The following is a 21,610-nucleotide window of genomic DNA, read 5'->3' on the forward strand; positions in this document are numbered from 1 at the left end:
TTGTCTAGAACATAGAAAGAGAACGCACGAAGGCGGGGCAGAAGGGCGGCCGAGTTCTTACTGGAGTAGCGCTGGTGGTGCTCCGAGTGCAGTGACGCACGGAGGAGAGGGCATTGGGTCAATGGTAGCCTGGTGCTCAGAGGCGGCTCGGGGTCGATGGAGGAGGCGCGTGGTGGAGGGCGGCGAGGCTCTGAGAGTGGCAGGGACTAGAGGGTGGTGGGGATCTGAGAGCAGTGGGGTCAAGATGGCAGCGGGGCTCGGCGGAGAGGCTCCGAGCAATGGAGAGGAGCGGTGGAGCAAGGCAGCGACGAACCCTAGCGCGAAAGGGTGCTGCGGGCGAGCGGAAAATGACTGAGGCAAAATGACACAGAGGAGGGTGGGGGCTCAGCCTACATATACATATATGGGTGACGGGTGAAGAATGTCACCCATCACCTATGACTCATAATAAGTGATGGGTGAAGATAGTAAAAGGTGACGGGTGAAGAGTATCACCTGTCACCTTTTACCTTATAATAAGTGATGGGTAAAAGGGATCAACCGTCACCTTTTACTTACGATCCGCTGAGGAAGAAAATGAGAGCGTTGGTCCATCTAGTGAAGAGAAGTATATTTTGCTGAACTAAAATTCAAATAACTTGAAACCTAAAATACAAATTTGACATTAATATTACAAATTCAAATAACTTGAAACCTAAAATACAAATTTATCATTAATATTACACATTCAAATAACTTGAAACCTAAAATTCAAATTTGACATTAATATTACAAATTTAATATATATAATGTGGAACGATTGAAGTAGAAAAAGGGGGTATTTCATCGAATTGATTGAACTCCTCCTCGTCAACGATGTTTGCAACTCCGACAATGCATCTTATGCATCTTTTCCCAACGAGAACCACATGACGTTTCTTCTTTATTCTATCAGTCACATAAAAGACTTGGTGAACATCTTTAGCGAGTACGAAGGGTTTAGACTTGTATCCGATATGTTTGAGATCAACGCTAGTGAATCCATACTTGTCATTAATGACGCCCTTTGCCTCATGTACCCAATGGTGCCGAAACAGAGCTACCTTGAATCCTAGGTAGTTCAGCTCCTAGATCTCCTCTATTTGACTGTAGTATGTACCCCTCTGCAAGTCATTATCATAAGCATCTATACGGACACCACTCTTCTGGTATATGCTCTTCTCATCTTGAGCAATCATGTAAAATATGTATCCATTTATATCGTATCCTTCATATGTCATAATTGTGTATATAGGGTCTGATACTAGTTTTTTATTAGAGCACTTGTAGGAGTACTCGATTGCCTGATTTGATCTCAGAACCAAGTTGTGAACCTTTGCATATGTTGTCTCGCAACCCAAGCTTCGGTCTGCCCTGGATTCTCTTCAAGTAGCATCTGCTTGTGCTCATCAACATATGGGCATACTTCGCTCATTTGTTGCAGTATGTTGAAATGAGCTTGGTCGGCCTTCGGATCAGAAGTTATTATCATCTTCCCCAGAACCCCTACACCTGTGAGCCTCTCCTCATGGCGAGACTTAGGCACACCAATTGGGTTATTTGGGTCAATATAATCAACAGACCACTCCAATACCTCCTTCGTCGCGTAACCTTGCATAATGAATCCCTCAGGAAATGCTCGATTCCTTACTTACGACTTGAGAACGCCCATATATCTCCTATATGGAAACATGTGATGCAGTAACACGAGACCAAGGTAGTGTATCTCCTTCACAAAGTGAGCAGTGAGATGTACCATGATATCGAAAAAGGATGGTGGGAAATACACCTCAAGAATATATACAGTCTCAAAGTGTCTTTTTTTCTAGCTCCTCTGGTGAGTCTGGATCGAGCACATTTTGTTCAATTGCATTGAAGAAAAAGCACAGACTCAGGATAGTCTCGCGAACCTTAATTGGGAGGATGTTCCTAATAGCTACCGCAAGTAGTGATGTCATCATCACATGACAATCATGAGACTTCATCGTGGCGAAATTCATTTTCAGCTCTTTCACCAAAACAAGTCTTGTGATGTTGGACGAGTAACCTAAGGGAACTTTCACACTGTGCAAGAACTCGCATAATTATTTTTTCTCCTTCTTGGAGAGAGTATGTAAGAAGTCGGTGCTATCTAAGAAGTTGGCGGAACCCAAGGATGTTATCCACTTAATCCTGAGCAAACCAAAAAGATTGTGAATGCCAGTGTAAGGGCTCATTTCCATCCTCCAACACCTCCACCAAAGCCTGTGTGTGCCTAAAGATAGCATGGATTTTTTTATGAATATAGCCAAAGTTAAACAGACAAAGGCGGCTTCAAGGAAGCTACTAACTGACTAAGAACACATCAGCAAGAAACAGGCCAAGAGAAAATCAGGTCCAATCGTTGAGGATGCTGCAAGCATTTGGGGATTTCTTGCTACTTCTGGATTATCAGCAGAGCAACTAGCACAACTTGTTGCGGGAGCGGAAATGCCAAAGTTGGATGTTAGATGGCCGTTTGAGTTGGGCAAACCTTTGGTCAAACCAGATATAGAAAATAACCTTACAACTCAAATACTCCGATTACATTTGTGGTACTTGGAGCAGTCCAGACAGGTTATGCAGACGTTCCCCGTAAGATACAGAGATTAATATTTCCTCAATGGGGATGACTACTTCTAGGTGAGGTTGAAGTCCTTCTATGAATTGTACTAGGAAGATGCCCTCGACGTGTCCATAGTCAGAGCATGGACTCTGTAAGTGACTTATGTATATAATTCACGTTATATGATATTGTACCTTAAAATTATATGACTAACTTCTCTCTTTCATAGAATGAAGATCCGCACATGTAGATAAGAATTAGATAATAAAGTAAGATTTATTGATCTTGGGCTTGTGAACGAGAAAATTGTATGGACGAATCCAGACTTCACCGAGCACTATATATTGAAGTGTTTGCTTCATCAGCAACACAAGAAATTTGTACTCTTATCCTATAGCTTTGAGTATGTGTTTGTGCGTCAGGGCATTCTGCTTTTATGTGCAACTCGTTTATAGTACTAATTTGCTATGGTGTGACATATTTCTACAGTTTTCATTGGATCCTTCTTGTCATCCACCAAGACTTGAGCAACATTATTGTCTTGGGCTCACAAAAGAGAGATAAGACAACTTACCAAGACCTCGTCGACATGCTAAACAGGTAAACTCGATCATTTAATCTTCACGTCGATTGCATCTAAGTTTAATTGGTATTCATATTTACGTACAAGGTGTACACAAGATACTGCAAAAGAAGTGTTGTCTACTTTCCATACAGAAAGCAGTAAGATGTAAAAACTGACTTTCCGGTACGTAGGGAATATTCATGTCTTACATTTCCTACTAAACAAAAAGGTTCAATTCATTCAATTGACGAATTCTTTCCTCTTGAAGTGTATGAGACAGCCAGCCGGTAATAATCTCTGTGGATTCTATGTTCTTACTTTCATACACGCATTCAACGGAGACGGAGACGCTATCAGATTTAATGATGTTGAGATATGAAATTTACATACTGATGCCTTCTTTCAATTTCTATACGTGTTCAAGGACTAATTCTTTGGATTCTTCAAATCCAGCGCTTCATACAACGCACACGTGCGATACTCCCTGCAAAAATACATGTCCTTCAACAACATATCACCGAGTTCTTCATCGAACATGTTATTAACCCAAACAGCGAGTTTCATGAACCGATTGTGTCGTCGATGCGTGAGAGACCTTCAGATGACACCATACCTTCTAGTAAACAGTATGCGATAAGGAAGAAGTCTACCAGGGGTTAGACAACATATATATCGTTAAGCTAGATTATGTAGCTTTATTTGCATATTAATGAAGGACATAAATTACTATGTATTAATGAATGACATAAATTACTATGTATTTTTGAAAGTATCTTTATTATTGATTTACATTAAATATATGTCTCATTCTATGCATGTATTGAGAGGGAGGGAGAGACGGAGAGAGGTGAGAGAGAGAGAAGAGGAAGAACACTGCCGGCTAAAGAATTCAGCTCACAGTGATTCCACGGGCATCACTGCCGGCCGATGCCATTAGCTAGCAGTGATACCAGGGCATCACTGCCAGCTCAAGCCTTAAGCCAGCAGTGTTAACCACTTTCACTGTCAATCCCTGGGCCGGTAGTGATAGTCCCTGATTATCACTGTCTGTTGCCTACCGTCGGCTTCAAAACCGGTAGCAAAGGGAGTTTTGGAGCCGTCAATGATAGCATTTTCTGTTGTTGTGATAGTTTTAAAAGTACGTATTTAATTATGTTGGAGATGGCCCAACTAACCATCGTCGTGCCATTAAGTACGTATTTAATTACGTTAGAGATGGCACAGATGGACTACAGAGTTACATGGAGGCCTTTAATTAAGTTTGTATATTGCCCCAATAATAATTCAGAGGCATCTTGTTTTCATTTTAAGTGTTTTATTTTTGGTTGTCTAACTGTCTTACTTTCGGTTATCAAACATAATAATATGCACCATTCTTCTACTAATTTTATTGGTTTGATCATTGTTGGATTTTTATTATCAGAGTCTTTATTACGGTCATATGGATTCTACGTGCACCCTTACTAGTTTATAATAACATATGCATAATTAATAATGGATTTTTTAACTGTTGTACGCAATTAATGGACGAGACCAATGAATCAAAAAATGCACATCTAGCCCAAAGTAACATGCAGAATTTATATAAGCAATCATCTACACAATCAATATAGTTGATGTTAGAGACCTTCTAAGATTTCAATGGAAAACAATAATAAGGCATGGCTTAAAAAAAACTAGGACATAACTATCTCAGCATTTTCAAATTAAAGTTTTCAACTTAAACATGCATATTACTATAGTTTAAAACAAGACTCTATTGGATGTGTTTAAAAAAATAGGTGCAATATGATCAAAGGTGTAGGATTTGACTTTGCAGAAGTCTTCTTTCGCTCTTTTCTTGTAATGCATGTGTTAGGGGTCCCCTTTGAACTCTCCTTTTTCTAACATACGCATGTAGCATCAACAAATGATTGATCGAAAAACATTTACATGAATTAATAATTGACGTGGATTACTTATGGGATCTATAATAAAGTCTATATTTCTATTTGCTGAAAGGCTACTTCTAATCTAGGGCTAAAGCGTTGGAACACAAATAAAACCAAACAGACAACCAAAAAAGCTTCTAAGATCTGAAAATTGCACACAGAGATAGATCTAGATTTTAGAGAAATTTATATGAAAGAATTGTTAAAATCGGAGTCTGAACGAAGAAGTTACAACCTCAGAATATAAGTGTGGGATTAATTCGGGAGAACATAGGGGGTATTCCTAGAATATTCTTTTTTCAAAAACTAGAATACTTCTTGATTCAAACTAATTTCGCGAAAATCCAAAATGAAAGGTCAGTGGGTTCCAACGATGGTCGATGGTCGAGCTTTTTTATTTTTATATTTTTTTTATTAAAAAATTAAATAAATAGATTCCTGATGGAAAAAAAATTGTAAAACTAGCTTACAGCCCTCTGAGCGGTAAGTGCAGTATGTAAACAGTAATCCGCGATGAACAGTACTCTGAAGTTCCATTTCCCTACTATCTTCTCTATTCAAAACAGTAATGTTCTGTTGCTCCAAAAATTCTAAAACTTTTTGTACGTGTTTCATAATTCATGTTCAACCATTTAAGTGAATTCACCAAAAAATCCTGTGTAGAATTTAAACTAAAATTCTCCAAAAAAGGCTACTTTTATAACTTCTGGCAATTGTTAGTGCCTCAAATAAATTTCTAAAAAACTGGTAAAATTCACTAATATTCTTCTTATGTGATAAGATAATTTCTAAAATTATTTTTAGCAGTAGTTTTATATATGTTTGAATTCAAATTAAGTTAAAACAAGAATATCACATGACATTATAAAAATACATATAAATGGTGCATTACAAAGGAATCCACTTTTTTACCATATAATTTAGGTCTGAAAATAATTTTAGAAATTATAACATCATATAATAAGAATATTAGTGAATTTTAACAGATTTTTAAAAATTTATTTGAGCCCTAACAATTGCTAGAAGTTATAAAAGTAGCCTTTTTTGGAGAATTTTAGTTTAAATTCTATACAGGATTTTTTGCTGAATTTAATTAAAATAGGTTGCACATGAATTATGGAACACATACAAAAAGTTTTAAAATTTTTGGAGCAACAGAATATCACTGTTTTGAATAGAGAAGATAGGAGTGAAAATTGCACTTCAGAATACTGTTCATCACGGATTACTGTTCACATACTGTGCTTACCGCTCCCGGTAAGAACCTGACTGCTTACCGGATCTAACCTCTTTATGATAGGGTGATAGGCGTCTGATTTTACAATTGTTTCCATCAGAAATTTATTTATTTAATTTTTTAATAAAAGAAATAAAAAAATAAAAAAACTCTCGATGGTCAACGGTTGGATCAGGTTTCAGGTTGGGTTAGACTGATTCTGGACCGGGCCATGACTGGATTCAGATCAGATAATAATTCTTTTTGGGTTTAAGCCTAACAGCAACTGGGCCGAAGATTGGGGTCCATCTAATCAATTCAGTCCTAAATTAAGATTTTTTATTTTTATATTTTTTATTAAAAATTTAAATTAATGGATTCCTCACAGGAGAATTTATAAAACTAGGCGTCTGCAGTCCTCTCATGGAGCTGCAGCCCTCTGAGAGAGCGGTTAGGGCACCTAACCGCCCTCTGAGAGGGCGGCAGGCCTAACCGCCCCCTCAGAGGGCAGGTACGGTATGCCCGCCCGAGCCGTCTCCCTTACCGCCCCCTGAGGGAGCGGGTAAGGGTCCTTACCGCCCTCTCAGGGGACGGTAAGGGGCCTCCCCGCTCGCCACGCTCCGTTGCCCGCCCACCCGGCCTCTCCTATAAAATGGGCCAAAAATAGGTCAAAATGTCATTTTATTCAGAAAAAAGAAAAAGTTGAGAAGAGGGAGGAGAAGAGAGGAGAGGAGAGGGGAGGAAGAGAGGTCGGCGAAGCCCTGCTGTATTTGAGCCGAGGATTTGAAGATTAATTTTGGGTAAGTCTTTTTTCCTTTTTGTTGTTGTTAATTAGTGCAGTAGTAGTATATGACATAGGTTTTAGACATTTATGACCTAAGGTTTAGAAAATTGTCAAATTTATTTAGAAAATTGTACGATAGCAGTGCAATGTAGAATATTATTTTTACTATATTGGAGTTGTACCTGTGGACGTAGGAGGTAGGAGTATATGATAATTTGCGAAACTAGGATGTAGCATTTAGAAATAATTTTATCCGATAATTAGAAATATAGTTTATTGTCTTAACATTGGTTATGTTTGCGGGTGTTTCAAGGGATGGCAGATAAATTAATTTTTCACATATATTATGGTGAGGGTGAAATTAGGTACAGTCCTAACGGTGTAGATCTGTCTGGATTTCGTCATGTCATGAAGGGTGTGTGCAAATGGCTCATGCGGTTTTTCCAACTGGATCCGCAGCAACATGAGCTGAAGTTGAAAGCTGTCCTCAGCCGTGCTAGTCATGGATACTTTGGTGAACTTGTTCCCATTGAAGCCACATCAACTTGGAGGCAGTATATAGATATATGTTGTGAACGTGTCCTGCCGCTAGTTTTGTTAGCTGAGGCGTACCTGAAAGATCAAACTGAGGTGAACTCTGCGGAAGCAGTAGCAGGACTAAGTGAGGCAGTGGAAGATGAATCAGAGGCGACTAATGTCGGGTCCAGGGAGGAAGTTGGTGATATTCCAGAGCTGCAACCGATGGGTATAGCTGATGAAGGGGAGCACATCCCTAGCATCATTGAAGATATGGATTTGGAGGATGAAGAGTTGGAGGAAGGCCTTGCCGATAGGGATTTGTCTGACGAGGAGGGTAATGCTCCAATTCCTGCAGAGTGGAGGGATCATGAATTTTCAAAGCTGGTGGTTAGCGAGGCTGACCGGACACCGTGGTAGTACCATGAGAATGAGGTATCACAGGGTGCTATGTACCCTACAAAAGAGGCAGTTATTGATGCAGTGAAATTCTGGTTGTTGTCTCTTCGGAGGCAATTCAAGGTTGTTAAATCCAGTAAAAGGGAATACGATGTGAAGTGTTTGGTGCCGCAATGTCCTTGGCGGGTGCACGCATTCAGAGGGAAATGGGTAGACTCTGGCAGTGCTCAATAATTAAGGAACATAATTATCACATTGAGGAAATAGAGTTCACCCACCGGAACATGTCTTCTGTCTTCATTGCAAATGTTATGTATGGGGAGATTGTGGACAACCTAAGGTATGAGCCACGATCAATAATCCGTGCTATTGAGCAAAGGTTCCAGTACACAATAAACTATGCGAAGGTATGGAAGACGAAACAAAAGGCTATTGAGATGAGGTTCGGAACATATGAAGATTCATATCACAATCTACCTCGTCAATTAGCCACAATTTTTGGAAGAAACCCAGGCAGCTACTATGATATCAAGCATTACCCCTCTACTGATGTGGAGTATAGCGGAAAAAGAGTGTTGCAGCGTGCTTTCTTTGCATTCGCTGCAACTATCAAAGTATTTCGATATTGCCGACCATCATATACCTAGATGGAACATTCCTGACTGGGAAGTACAAAGGGCAGATGTTGTCTGCAATTGGGGTCGATGGTAACAACCAAGTCCTGCCACTAGGGTTTGCTTTCATGGAGAGTGAGAACGGGGACAACTGGTATTGGTTCCTAAAGCAGGTTAAACATGCAATTGTTCTTGACTAACCAGATGTGTGTCTCATTCATGATAGACATGCAGGATTATTGCAGGCTTTGCTGGATATACAACATGGTAGCGTTCAACGGGGTGTAGTAGCACAGTGGCCCGACCTCAAAAGCAGGTGGTGCATGCGTCATATGGGTGCGAATTTCTACAGATAGTTTAAAAACAAAGAGTTAATGAAGCCTTTTAAGAAGTTGTGCAGTCAAAACCAGCAACGGAAGTTAATGCACTATGGGCAAGACTTGATGAACTGACTCTAAAACAAACTGCAGAGGCTGCACCTAACGGTGATGAACCAATAGCTCTAAGACCTCTTCCAACCGATACTCTGCAGATTGTAAGGAGATCAGGCTCATCTATTCGGAGCTTCTCACAGTGGATACGTAATGAGCCAAATGAAAAATAGGCTCTGTTGTACGACAGTGGTGGTGCAAGGTATGGAGTAATGACTACAAATCTTGCAGAGGTTTATAACTGGGTCATGCGAGGAATGAGGACCCTACCACTAGTTGGAATTGTAGAAGGCATTTTGCATGGGACTTGTAAGTACTTTATTGATCGGTATGCAGCTGCTAAGATTGTAATGGAGGACAATCATATGCTTTACGGACGGATGCTATGTGAGTACATAGAGAAGGCTAATAAGAAGGCTCACATACATCGCGCAAATCAAGAGGGCACTGCGGAGCACAGGTTCAGTGTCCTGTGTCGGGATAAGGGTCGGAGGGGGGTAGACGTGAGCGGTAGACGTGAGCGGCATGTTCAAGAGTGTGTGCTAAGGAGTGGGACATGCATCTGTAGTTGCCAGAAGCCACAATTACTCTACAAACCTTGTACACACATCATAGCTGCGTGTGCGGAGCACCATATGCTTCCCAGGCAATATGTTTCAAAGTATTTTATGAAAGATCAAATACTCAACACTTAGAACCATGAGCTGTATGGTTACGACATTGTTGACACTTTTACAAGTAATCCAGGGCCTGCAAAAATATATGTGCCTGATTTGGAAAAGATGAAGAACGCATCTGGCCGAAGACAAACTCGTCGGATTCGCAATGATATGGATGAATCCGAGGCTGGTCCTAGGGTCAAGCGATGCAGTCAGTGCAATAAAATAGGTCACACGTATAAGTATTGTCCCAAAAATGCACCAAGTGATGCACCTGTTGTCTAGGTGAGTTTTATGGTGTGTTGTGCTCGTTTTGTACCATTTTAATCTTCATTAATGTTGCATATAGTGATATAGTTAATTTGCATTTAAAGTATATTGTTACTGTCTTTATCTAACAATGCATTAATGTACATGTCTTTCAAATGCAGATATGGCTGACCCTGCGACCCCCGAGCTTCTAGACCCTGCCGTGGACAAGAAGCATCACAACTTCTTATCCGCCGAGCACCAGACGGAGCTAGGAGTGTTTCGACCATGGGGCCCTGGAGAGCTGCTCACGATAGACGAGCGATGGAAGCACAGGTACTTCGATAATTCCATACGAAATTGCTATATCACTGATGTAGTTCCATATTATTGATATACTGCAACACTTATAGGTTGGCAGCGGTCGGACTCCTACCGCTTTGCTGTGACTTACATTTACCGTGGTTCAAATGCAGGTACACACGGAAAGACCAGCTAGCTGGCAACCTCTGGGCAGAGCGCTTGGCCCCTTATGTGGCAACATGGGCCCAAGCGCTACAGGATGTCGTGGAGGAGGCTCGTCCCCACACCGAGCGGAACTTCAACGAGTACCTACGGTGGTACGTTCCACGTACACGCACACGTGTCACCTACACCCCAGAGGGTGTCCGGCCCCACATCGCGTCGACAACGGAGGCATACCCGGTGCATTGGGACGAGGACGCCGCATTAGCAGTAAGTTGTTTTTTGAAGTCAGTAGTCCATACTCAACGAACAAAATCGTATACTGTAATTGTTTACTTTTGTTCATATCCGCAGGCAGATATCATTTATGATGTACATAGGGATGCAGCTGGTGCCATGGACCGCCTCCGGCAAGGTCAGCACCTCATTGCGTCGGATGTTGCGAGCTTCATCAAGCGGGTTTTCGACAAGACAGCACGCGCCTTAAAGCTAACCTCCTGTCGATCTACCATAGATGTAGCAAGGGTGCCTCCCAGGTCCAGTGGTGTTCACACCGAGTCATCTCGGCGGTCAGACATGCACCGTCGTTCATCCGTGTCGGCACCCACACGACCCATTTTACCACGTCATGGAGGCTCGGAGCAACTTGGTACGAATTTTACTTTTGAATAATATTGAACAATATCCTTTACTTACTACTGCATTGATTATTAAACTTTCATTAGGTCCACCTACACAAGTCTCGATGCAGCCTCGTAGATCGAGCCCTGTGCGTCCACCCTCAGGTACTGGCGGCACCTTTCATCCTAGTTTTTAATACTTTCAGCAAATTAAGTTAATATTGTACTTAGGTTACTTCAGTGACGAGGCCGGTCCATCTTCGGCGGCCCCACGCCCGACCCCGCCCGCAACGTTTGAGCCATACTACAGCACGACAGCGTGACCTTCTTCTGTTGCACCGTCATACCACGCAGATACAATTATACAATTTTTAATACTACTTCCAATACCACATTGTTCGTATCTAACGTAATTATTTGTTCGTAGGCCCATCCAGCCAGTACACATGGACGCCAGCGGAGCCTTCACAGTCCTCCTACCCTAGTCAGGAGGATGAGGCTGGCCCGGACGCCGCATACAACCTCATTCGTGACTTCTTCGGGGGCACACCTGACTACGACGTCCTCCAGCGGTCCCAAGTACCCAGTGCTCCCCTTCGGACACAGCCCACGCAGGACGAGGCCTCGACACCGGTGCTCCCTATTAGGCCTACCAGACACGTCGATCCACCCGACCCCCTCAACTACTCCAGGGGTCACATGAGGGTTAACCAGCGGCATCGGGACCACAATGGGGCGCACGGGCGACGGCAACGAGGGAGGCAGCAGTAGAATTTTACATTTTATGTAACTTAGATATGCATATTCGCTTCGTGATATACTCCTATGTATTCAGACATGTTTACTTTGTATGGTCGACTTAGAATATCGTAACTGCATTTCGTATTCAGACACGTTTAATAAAGAAGTGACCACACTACTAAACTTTAACCATGACTTGACAACACATGCCTCATTGCGCAGGTTTTAAACAAGAAGTGACAATACTACCCAGCTTTTTTCAAACAATAAATGATAACACGGGTACCAATAAATGTGGAATCTCTGACCATGATCAATGACACAACTTTCTCATTCTTCAAGATGGAATCCGATGCTCCTGCCACCAGCTACGCCCCTGCCCTCACTCCTTTCTTCAAGAGCGAATCCAATGCTCCTGCCTCCCTCAACTATAAATAGCCGAACCTCCTTACGTTGATGCATCACTCATTTCTCATATCTCTCAAGTGCATTGTCTTCCTCAGCTCCATCAAACCCACCAAAGAAGCATTGGGGACTACCATACCTAAAGGTCTCGAACCACCAATGTGCTTCTGTGGTGACCTTTGTAAGCTCCGCGAGTCGCAGGACATCTCATACACCTATGGGCTGCGCTTCTTCATATGTGCCAACTACGAGTATGACAAGCCTCAACATGCAACAACTGGTTATCGACCGGTACGATAACAGATATCCGCCTCATCTCTTCCGATTTCACACCCTCTTTTACTAACCGCTCATCTTGTTCCATTTGTTCAGTTCCCTCCACCGCTCTGTGATTTTATTCAATGGTTCGACAATGAGCAAAATGATGCACAAAAGCAGTGGATCGACATGAACATGAGGTGGAGAAGGGAAGCGTACGCACGTCGGGAGTACGAGCAACAGCAAGAGGAACTTCGCCTCAAGCGGGAGAAAGAAGAGCGCATGAGGAAGGCGGCGCACGACCGTACCGTGGTTCAGGCTCGGGAGGCTGAGAGGGAAAAGAAGCGGGAGAGAGCCCGCCGTGCTAAGGCGGCAGGTCCCGATGCCCTCCGAAAGGAAAAGTATCCTAGATGCACTCAGTAGAGAGTATCTAATGTAACCCGACATACTTTCCCTCCCTAAGGCATGTTATGATTAGGATCGGCACACTAATAGGTAGGTCTTAGTGCGAACCGTACATGCCACTTTTGTTTTCTCATCGTGTCGTCGCGGTTACAGTATATTATAATGTTTTCACCCTATGTTTAATACTATGTTTGTCCTCGTACGCACTCTATACTCACGTAAAATGCTGCGAGTGCTAATTACTGATTTTTTATTCTCCGACTATTACATAACCTACTCCAAATTTAATTTCTTAATTTCCTTAAAACCCTTCCTTTTATTTCTTGAATTACACAAAAAATTACATTTTTAGGGGGGAAAAAAAGCCCTAACCGCTCATTCCGAGGGCGGCAAGAAGGGCGGTTAGCCCCCTTTGCCGAGCCCCCTTTGCTGCCCTCTGAGGGGGCGGTTAGGCCTGCCGCCCTCTCCGGGGGCGGTCAAAGGGCTGCAGCCCCCTGAGGCGCTTAGTTTTGCAAATTCTCCTATGAAGAATCTATTTATTTAAATTTTTAATAAAAAAATATAAAAAAAACTCCCTAAATTAACGGTGGCAGAAAATCAGCCGCGTCGTGGTCTAGGCCAGTGTCAGGTTGGATCCAAGAGAAGTAGCAATATTTGGTTCAGGTTGCTGTACTGTTGGGCCTAATCCCAGGCAAGGTAAATCGGCCTACGATAGCTTTGGGTCAAGGGTGGTGCTAAGGCCTTTCGGCTGTTCGTGCTAACAGGAGCTCGTGCTCCTTTTTGCTGGCCGGCCATGGCCGAGCTCGGCGAGCTCGAGCCGGCGGCGCGGCCAAGATCTGTGCAGGAAGTAGCAGAACGGACTCCTACGACTGAGACGATTGAAATAGTGGCGATGGTTTCGCGAGACGGCGGCCGAAACACGGCCAGCGACGGAAAATCTCTCGGCCGGCCGAAACAAACGGCGGCGGCGACAAGCTACGAGCGACTGGTGCGCAAAAACGACGGCTTAAGTGCTTGTGCCAGTGTGGTGTGATGAAATCCTAATGAGGGTGAGCCAAAAGCTCCGGAACGAATGAAGAAGAGGGAAAAAAATTCGGTCTACTATATTCGGTTTATCGGGTCTATCATGCATCTCCGTAAAATAAAAATATGTTTACCGGTATTTTTGTTTGTATTATATTTGAATTATACTTAAATTTATTTCAATTTTATTTGATATATTTAATATATTTGATAAATCATGTTTATCAATAAATAATATGGAGCTCGTCCGATGGTGAATGGAGACGAAGGAGACGGGCTTAACAGTGGTGGTGGCACGGTCTCGACATAGAAGTCCTGCTTAAACGGATCTTCATGAGAAAAAAGGGGGAGACGGCGTCATTCACGGCAAAGATCGAAAGGAGAAACCATTACTACAGGAAATATTTAGATGATTATTTAAGTATTTTTATAATTTTAAATAAAAATTTATCGACTATAAAGTTTATCTCGATCCGATTCTACATGAAAAAGTTTATGTCTAATCTATACAGTGTTTAGTAAAACAGTCATAATCTTTTATACGGAGTTTGATTTTGATGTTTGACCTTTATTTTTGAAACTAACAAGGAGACGCATCTAAAAAACTTACATGCATACATGTATCAAAAATTTACCTTCTCTAAATTATTTGAAATTTTTTGAGACATAATACTATATCCGAAAGTTAATACTAACTAGATATTTCATCAATCCGAGATACCAAACTTACGATAGGAATCTTTAAAGCTGTAGTTTTCAACCGTACGACCCTGTGTATGATCTTTTTAATCATTCCTACTAGTATTACACAATATGCAACGATTTACTTTGTGGTCCACTATATTATTTTGCTTCAAAAGTCTTTATACCATTATTTAGGTATCTATATGGCTTTGAATAAAAAAATAAAATAAATGAAGCGAGGCATTGACACACATGAACGTGTTTATGCTGGTGAAAAGAACGAACAGAATTAAACTAGGTTGGAACACCCGGACGCGATTGGGAAAAGAGAAGAAAGGATAGTGTTATCGCCTCTACAACATCCACCAGAAGGTCCAGCCCATCAGAAGATCAAAGGCAGAAAGAGTCCCCGGCCTAGAAGTCCAACACCAAAGTAATTGGGTTGGAGTGGGTCTGCTGAGTAGGTGTGTGCGCGCGTGGGCTAAACCTGTTGTAATCGGTAAAAAGCTAAGGAGCGGTGAGGAGAGAGGGCATCCAGTGACCAGTTGTATGGCCGAAACACGTCTTCTTCAACGTGTCGGTAGGAGACGAGGATCTCTCACATCGCACACGACAGATGCCAGTCACCGTGACGTTCGGATCCAGATCCGTCGGCAGGGTCCTCCGACAGTGTCCGGAGATCCTCGAGCATGCGGCGGGCACCTAGGTACGTGCGGACGGGGATTCCGTGGATCGTGGTGGGGAACAACTTGGTATCGTGGCCGTATGATCAACGTTGATGAACGGTCGAGATTGAAAGTTCCTGTCAAACTGGGCTTAAAGGCAATCAGGCTTTCTATCCCATCCAGGCAGACGACACCCGGCCTGGAAATAGATCTGAGCCCATCTAAGTTTAAAGTGCTAGCTACGACCGGGAAGCTCGCTTTTGTTCAAGTAAACGGTGCAAATTTTTCACCGTGCCGCTCGCCGCGCGCAGCACCATGATCTCGACGGACATCCCTGGCCCGAGCCCAAGCATCATCCCAATCCCTCCAGCCAGTTCGTCACGGCGGTGCCGGAGCTCGTCGAGCGCGAAGATTATCGACGCGCCCGACATGTTCCCGTACTCGCTCAACACTTGCCGGCTCGCCGCGAGCATCCCGGGCGCGAGGGCGAGCGCGGCCTCGACGCCGTCGGACAGGCACTGCTCGACATGCTGCCGCACCAAAGCAAGCATCATGGTCGTCGGGCGGAACGTGAGGCCGCCTTCGCCGAGCTGCCCAGCGGCGGCGTCCTCGCTGTTAGGTATCACCGTCTGCGATGCTGAGACCATCTCGAAGAGCGGGCGCTCGATGCCTCCCTCGGTGGCGGTGTTAGGCACCCAGTTGGTGGCCGGGTGGCACCAGGCTGGCTGGCTGGACTGCTGGATATAAAGGGGAATCAGCAAACAGAGGAGGACATCATGCAACAGAATACACAGACACCAGTTATCTCTTCTTCCTGGCTTCTTACCGTTCTCCTTCTCTACTGTGCTACTTCCACCTCAAGCATCGCTCTCATAAACCTCTGATTCTCTCTCTCCCTAGAGCTTCCTCTGTACTTCTGCCTCCTCTCTCTCCTAGCCTCATTGTCTTCTGTCACCTGCAAGTTTGGTCTGTGATCTAGTTCTTTTGATCTGCGATGTTGATCGTCCGTTTTTCATCGCCAGTTTGATTATTCTGTTGTGTTTTGGCTTCTTGGTTATTAGGATCATGACGATGTGGCAAGAAGATATGTGCGTTAGGTGATAATTAGAAAAGGGCCATCCAGAAAATGGTCTCGATCCTTCATTTACAGATGACGATGTGGCATATCATGATTAAACTTGATTTGACTTAACTTTTATTCCTTTTAAAAAATATTTTATAGCGTTTTTTAAGAACAGTTCTAATAGGTATACCACTGCTCGAATATTTATGAGCTTTATATAAAAGCTGTGATAAACTGAAATTTACAATTCGGGCGATACATGAAGCCTTTTATGTCATAGCGTTTATGTGTAGCGCGCGCAATTTCGTAGCTAGCCGTGATCAGTTAGTCTTCGTCTCGGCAGCCGGCGGCGTGCAAGACCATCGTCTCGATGGTGAGCCCCGGCCCGAGCACCAACATGACGCCCCACTCGCAGTCCTCCCTTTGCTCCTCATCACCACCTCGGCGGCAGCGCCGCATCTCATCGAGAACAAAGAAGATCGTCGCGCCAAGCATGTTGCCGTACTCGCTCAGCACGCGCCGGCTGGCCGCCAGCTTACCGGGCTCCAGACCGAGGGCGGCCTCGTAGCTGTCCAAGATCGCGCGGCCGCCGGGGTGCGCAGCCCAGAAGAGGCCGTTCCAGCCGCCGCTCGCGAGGCCGAGCGGCGCCAGCCCGTCCGCCAGGCACTGCTCGATGCTGTCGCGGACCAGCGTTGGCAGTTCGACGGACATGCGGAAGTCGATGCCGCGCTCGCTGAGATGCAGCCCCACGGCGTGCTCTGTCCCAGGCAACATCACCTGAGAGGCGGACACCATGTGGAAGACGGGGCGCTCGGCGGGGCTTGTCGGGCCCGCGCCAACGATGGCGGCGCCGGCGCCGTCGCCAAACAAGGTCGCGGCGACGAGCGCGTCGAGCTGGGCCTCGTCGGGCGCGCGGAAGCCGAGGAGGACGACCTCGCTGCAGATCACGAGCACGCGCGACCCGCGGTTGTTCTCGGCGAGGTCCTTGGCGAAGCGGAGCGCGACGGAGCCGGCGGAGCAGCCGTGGAGGTAGAGCATGGTGCGGTGCACGGCCCGGCGGAGGCCGAGGAGAGCCGCCATGCTGAGGTCGATGCCCGGCGCGCCGGCGACGCAGTTGGTGCTGACGACGAGGTGCGTGATCTCGGCGACCGGGCGTCCCCACTCCGCGATCGCCCTCGCCGCCGCGACCGCAGCGAGCTCTTGCACGGCGTCCGTGGCAAGGCCCAGCCGCGCGCCAAGCGACGGCACCGCGCGGTCCAGGAACTCCGGGTGGCCGCCGATCATCTCCTCGGTATGGTGGAAATGGCGCTTCTTGACGCCGGATCTCTCACCTGCAAGCGGATTAGCAGGGACAATTTGCAAATCCAGGATAATTTGTCATAAGATGTAGCTAGACGGTTCATTAAATCAATACATATTCTTTTCATCTTGGCTTTGAGCGTGGCGAGGTGGTCGCTCCTGGTGACGCGGAAGTGCCAGTCGGCGTACTCGTCCTGGCGCACACAGTTCACCGGGTTCGCCGTGCCGATGGCCAGCACGGCCGCTGTGCCATCGGCACGCTGCGCGCACCGGGTCTCCTCGAGGAAGGTGGCCGGATGGCCACTTGCCGTCATGGTCGATCACCGGCTGGCGCGGGACGAAGCTGGAAGCTGAGCTAAACTTGTCGTGCCACGTTTCACGGCGTCTTGGATACATATAAGCGCAGTGTGCTGAAGTTTCATGGTGTGCAGGTGATCGGCAAACTGCCAACAACCGACATCCTATCAGCGTGGGATTGATTTGTGCATATGTCCTCACATGAAAAGAATGCATGCATGTCGACAACTGCTTAGCTTTGTACTGCTCCTCAACTGACATTTAAACATGGGGCTATCTCTATGTCACTCGGGTGTTTTAGGTCTTCTTCCTAACGCCTGGTCTCAAGCAAAGGATCACCCATTCGAAAGAAGAGAAGGATGTGCGACACATATGGCAGACATAGTGTCACATCCGTTTTTGAAGAGAACAGATCAGACACATTCCACATGTATGTCAGGATCAAATTTTCATATATGTGACGAATTCATAAGTGATAATATAATAGTGTCTTACATAATGATAAGATCCATTACAAAAGGACCTGTAGGTCTTAAAGAAACACTACAATAACTTCCAGTGATAGCGGGTCTTCCATCCAACTACAGGCGTTGTCCGGAGGAGTGCCAACCTACGACATGGTCTTCAGGTCGAAATCTTCTTTCTCCTAAAACTCAGCTCCATGCCCGGGATGTCCTCGAAATCCTTACCTTCTGAGCAGCATCAAGAGGTTGGGAGAAGGCAAGCGTGAGTACATGAAGTACTCAGCAAGTGTGGGAAAATATGACATGGAGAATTAAGGCAAGAAAGGCTTAACTCAGGTTTACTGCATCTATATCATTCTAATCTAGGACTCTAAAAGACATATCAATCATATTTACTATGTGTAATGACACCAACATTAAAGGAATAGCTCATCGGATTCCATCCGACTACCAGACTCACCATATATTCCATACCCGGCTACCAACTCATCGGGGTTCCACTACAAGCCCTTTACAAAGCACCTTCAAATTCATATGCACCCACTAAGGTTTCACTGCTAATAGGGATTTCATTCAATGCAGAGGCCCCCTCTTGTGCCACTCAATAGCCCGTTGGTGCGTACAAAATAAGGAGGACATCTAATTAATTGGCCAAGCCGTACCCATATAAACCTCGTGGTTACGCTGTTATGCTGGGTTACAGGCTTTACAAACCGGTTCTTAGGATCTACAACAGGTATTTGCACACCACCCAATGCGCACACAGCAGCCATACCAACCAAACCAACATGCCTAGATCCCTATGATCAAAGGTGCTACAAAGATTACCCAAACCGGTTCATGTTGCATAGACTATTATTCAGATTAACATTTAACCCACCCAACTTGGCAGCATGACTAAGCATTTCTACCTTTGACACTTAGGCTACAACACAAGTGACAAGGATAAACACAGAAAATACTAATAAACCCTAAGCATGGGATTCATATTGACAAACATACATCTAGAAAAATAAAAGATACACTTTCCTACAATGGGATCAATGTGATCAAGAACACTTGCCTTCAACCGTGGGTTGTTCAAACTCCTCGAAAGTCTAGTCCTGCAGGTTCGCGAACTGCTCGTCTGCTATTGCAATCGCGCACACTGAAAACAAACAAGCACAAACATCTAAGAACAGTACAACAAATAGTAGCAAGGCACTATAAAAAGATAACTAACGCATAGTACTCGTTGCTACGATTGCGGGAGCACAATAATCGCCTAAAACGGAGCTCGAATGAAAAAGTTATGAGGGTTCTAAGCTACAGGGGCTTTTCTGAAAAAGAACATGAGCTAATTTGGAAAAATAGAAAGTTCCAGGGACTTATTTGTAAAAATCTAGGGGCCTACTTGTAAATAAATAAAAGTTTAGGGGGCTAAAAGGGAAATAACAGGGACTGGTAGGGGGTTACTTGTGAAAATAGTAAAGTTTAAGGGTCTCAATGCAAGATTACCCAATTTCAGAGAATTGAAGGATTTATTTTTGTATTGAAAAACCTATTTATGACGTCAGCATGGCATTAGCACGCTGACGTGGCTGCTGAAACGGTTCGGTTGGCTAACGTGGCCATGCCACGTACGACAAAAGCGTCTGCGTGGCCTGCTGACGTGGCATGGCTAGCTGACTGGGATTATGTGCACACGTGGTGCGATCTAGCTGGTCTGCGAAGGGGTAAGGGTGGCACCGCCTCGAACATGGCCGGAACATCACCGGCAACACGCGAACAGGGGCTACGGGCTACCAATCTCGACGATAAATGGAGCAATCGAAAGAGATGACGACGGGAGTCTCACCGAGGGCTTTACGACGGCCAGCGGGGTCTCGACGGTGGTCGGCGACTGAGGGAAGTGGCGGCGGGTGTCAGAGCTCGATGGAGGCTTGGCTACGGCGACAAAGAGGCAAATCTGTGGATCAGGAAAGATGGCCGGCGGTCCTGCGGTGCCAAGGCGTCGATCAGCCGACCTCAGAAAGTGACGGAGGAAGCTAGCGACGGTGAGGCTTACCGGAGCTCGGCGAGGTGATGTTTCCGATGGTGGAGAGGGAGAGCCGAGGGGTGGGATGCATTCCTCGGGTCCTTGCGGTGCTGGCAGTAGCCTCAAACGCACCGGGGGAAGCTCGGCTGCGGTTGCAGGCACTCGACGAAGCTCGGTGACGGCAATGGCACTCGGTAATGGTGTAGAGCGATGGGGTTGTGGGTGAACGGGAGTGCAGCGGTTGTGGGATTCGTGGGCGCGGGTGGAGAAGTGGGCGCTGGCAGTTTTGGAAGTGCGGTTGTAGTGTTGCGTCGAGCTCGGGAGCGAGCGTGGTGCGGAAGAAACGGGAGGAAGATGCTGACATGCGGGCCTGGGCTGTCAGAGAGAGAGAGAGGGGGGGGGAGAAGGAGTGGGATGGGCTGGTGAAAAGGAAAATGGGCTGGGCCGGTGAAAACATGCGCGACAAACCTACCCCCTTTAGGATGAATCTCGCCCTCGAGATTCAGAAGGATCGGAGAAGAGACTGGAAAACTTTGCTTTTAGATCATCTTCTCTCTCCCAGGTGGCTTCTGCTTCTGAATAATGCTTCCACTGCACTTTGCATATTTGGACTCTCTTGTTTTGGGTAACATGTTCTGATGTCTCGAGAATCTTGACTGTATATTCTGAATAAGAAAGATCCCCCTGCACATTCAGTTCCTCCATCGACAACTGCTCTTCTGGAACTCTCAGGTATTTCTTTAACTGTGAGACATAAAACACATCATGCACATCGGAGAGCTGGAGTAGTAATTCCAAATGATAAGCCACTTCTCCCCTTCTTTCTAGCACCCTAAACGGACCAATATATCGAGCTGGACTTTGAATCTATGAAGGCTTCTGATCGGTGACACCTTGAGATACATAAAGTCTTCAACTTCAAAGGTCAACTCTCAACGTGGATTGTCTGCATAACTCTTCTGCCTTGATTGCACGGTTCGCAGACTGTTCTGAATCTCTTGTACTTGCCTTTCTGCATCCCTTAATTTTTTTGGGCCAAACACTTGGCTTTCTCCGGTCTGATTCTAGAATAGTGGGGTTATGCACTTCATTCCATATAGTGCTTTAAAAGGGGCCATCTTTAAACTTGCTTGGTAACTATTGTTATATCAGAATTCTGCATAGGAGAGATTCTTATCCCAACTCTTACCGTTCTTTAAAGCACATGCTCTCAGTATATCTTCTAGAATCTGGTTGGC

General features: G+C 45.1%; 2 protein-coding genes across 2 annotated transcripts; both read right to left on the reverse strand.

Annotated features, from left to right (window-relative positions):
• Positions 1–15,471: 15,471 nt before the first annotated feature.
• On the reverse strand, positions 15,472–16,097 carry LOC133886415 (bisdemethoxycurcumin synthase-like). Its single transcript, XM_062326127.1, has 2 exons — positions 16,083–16,097; positions 15,472–15,969 (listed from the first exon to the last, which is right to left on the reverse strand). The coding sequence occupies exons 1-2, from the start codon at positions 16,095–16,097 to the stop codon at positions 15,472–15,474; spliced, it is 513 nt and encodes a 170-aa protein (XP_062182111.1).
• A 468-nt stretch (positions 16,098–16,565) lies between these two features.
• Positions 16,566–17,944, reverse strand: LOC133887321 (bisdemethoxycurcumin synthase-like). Its single transcript, XM_062327252.1, has 2 exons — positions 17,710–17,944; positions 16,566–17,626 (listed from the first exon to the last, which is right to left on the reverse strand). The coding sequence occupies exons 1-2, from the start codon at positions 17,906–17,908 to the stop codon at positions 16,620–16,622; spliced, it is 1,206 nt and encodes a 401-aa protein (XP_062183236.1). The 5' UTR covers positions 17,909–17,944; the 3' UTR covers positions 16,566–16,619.
• Positions 17,945–21,610: the final 3,666 nt, after the last annotated feature.

The sequence above is a fragment of the Phragmites australis genome, chromosome 12 (genome assembly GCF_958298935.1).
Source record: "Phragmites australis chromosome 12, lpPhrAust1.1, whole genome shotgun sequence".
Lineage (NCBI taxonomy): Eukaryota > Viridiplantae > Streptophyta > Magnoliopsida > Poales > Poaceae > Phragmites > Phragmites australis.

Bases quoted from the DNA above. Each gene is read 5' to 3' on its own strand.
- LOC133887321 (XM_062327252.1), bottom strand. From the start codon at position 17,908: ATGACGGCAAGTGGCCATCCGGCCACCTTCCTCGAGGAGACCCGGTGC. The intron at 17,627-17,709 runs GTATTGATTTAA...ATCCGCTTGCAG, and splicing joins AGCCAAGATGAAAAGAATAT to GTGAGAGATCCGGCGTCAAG.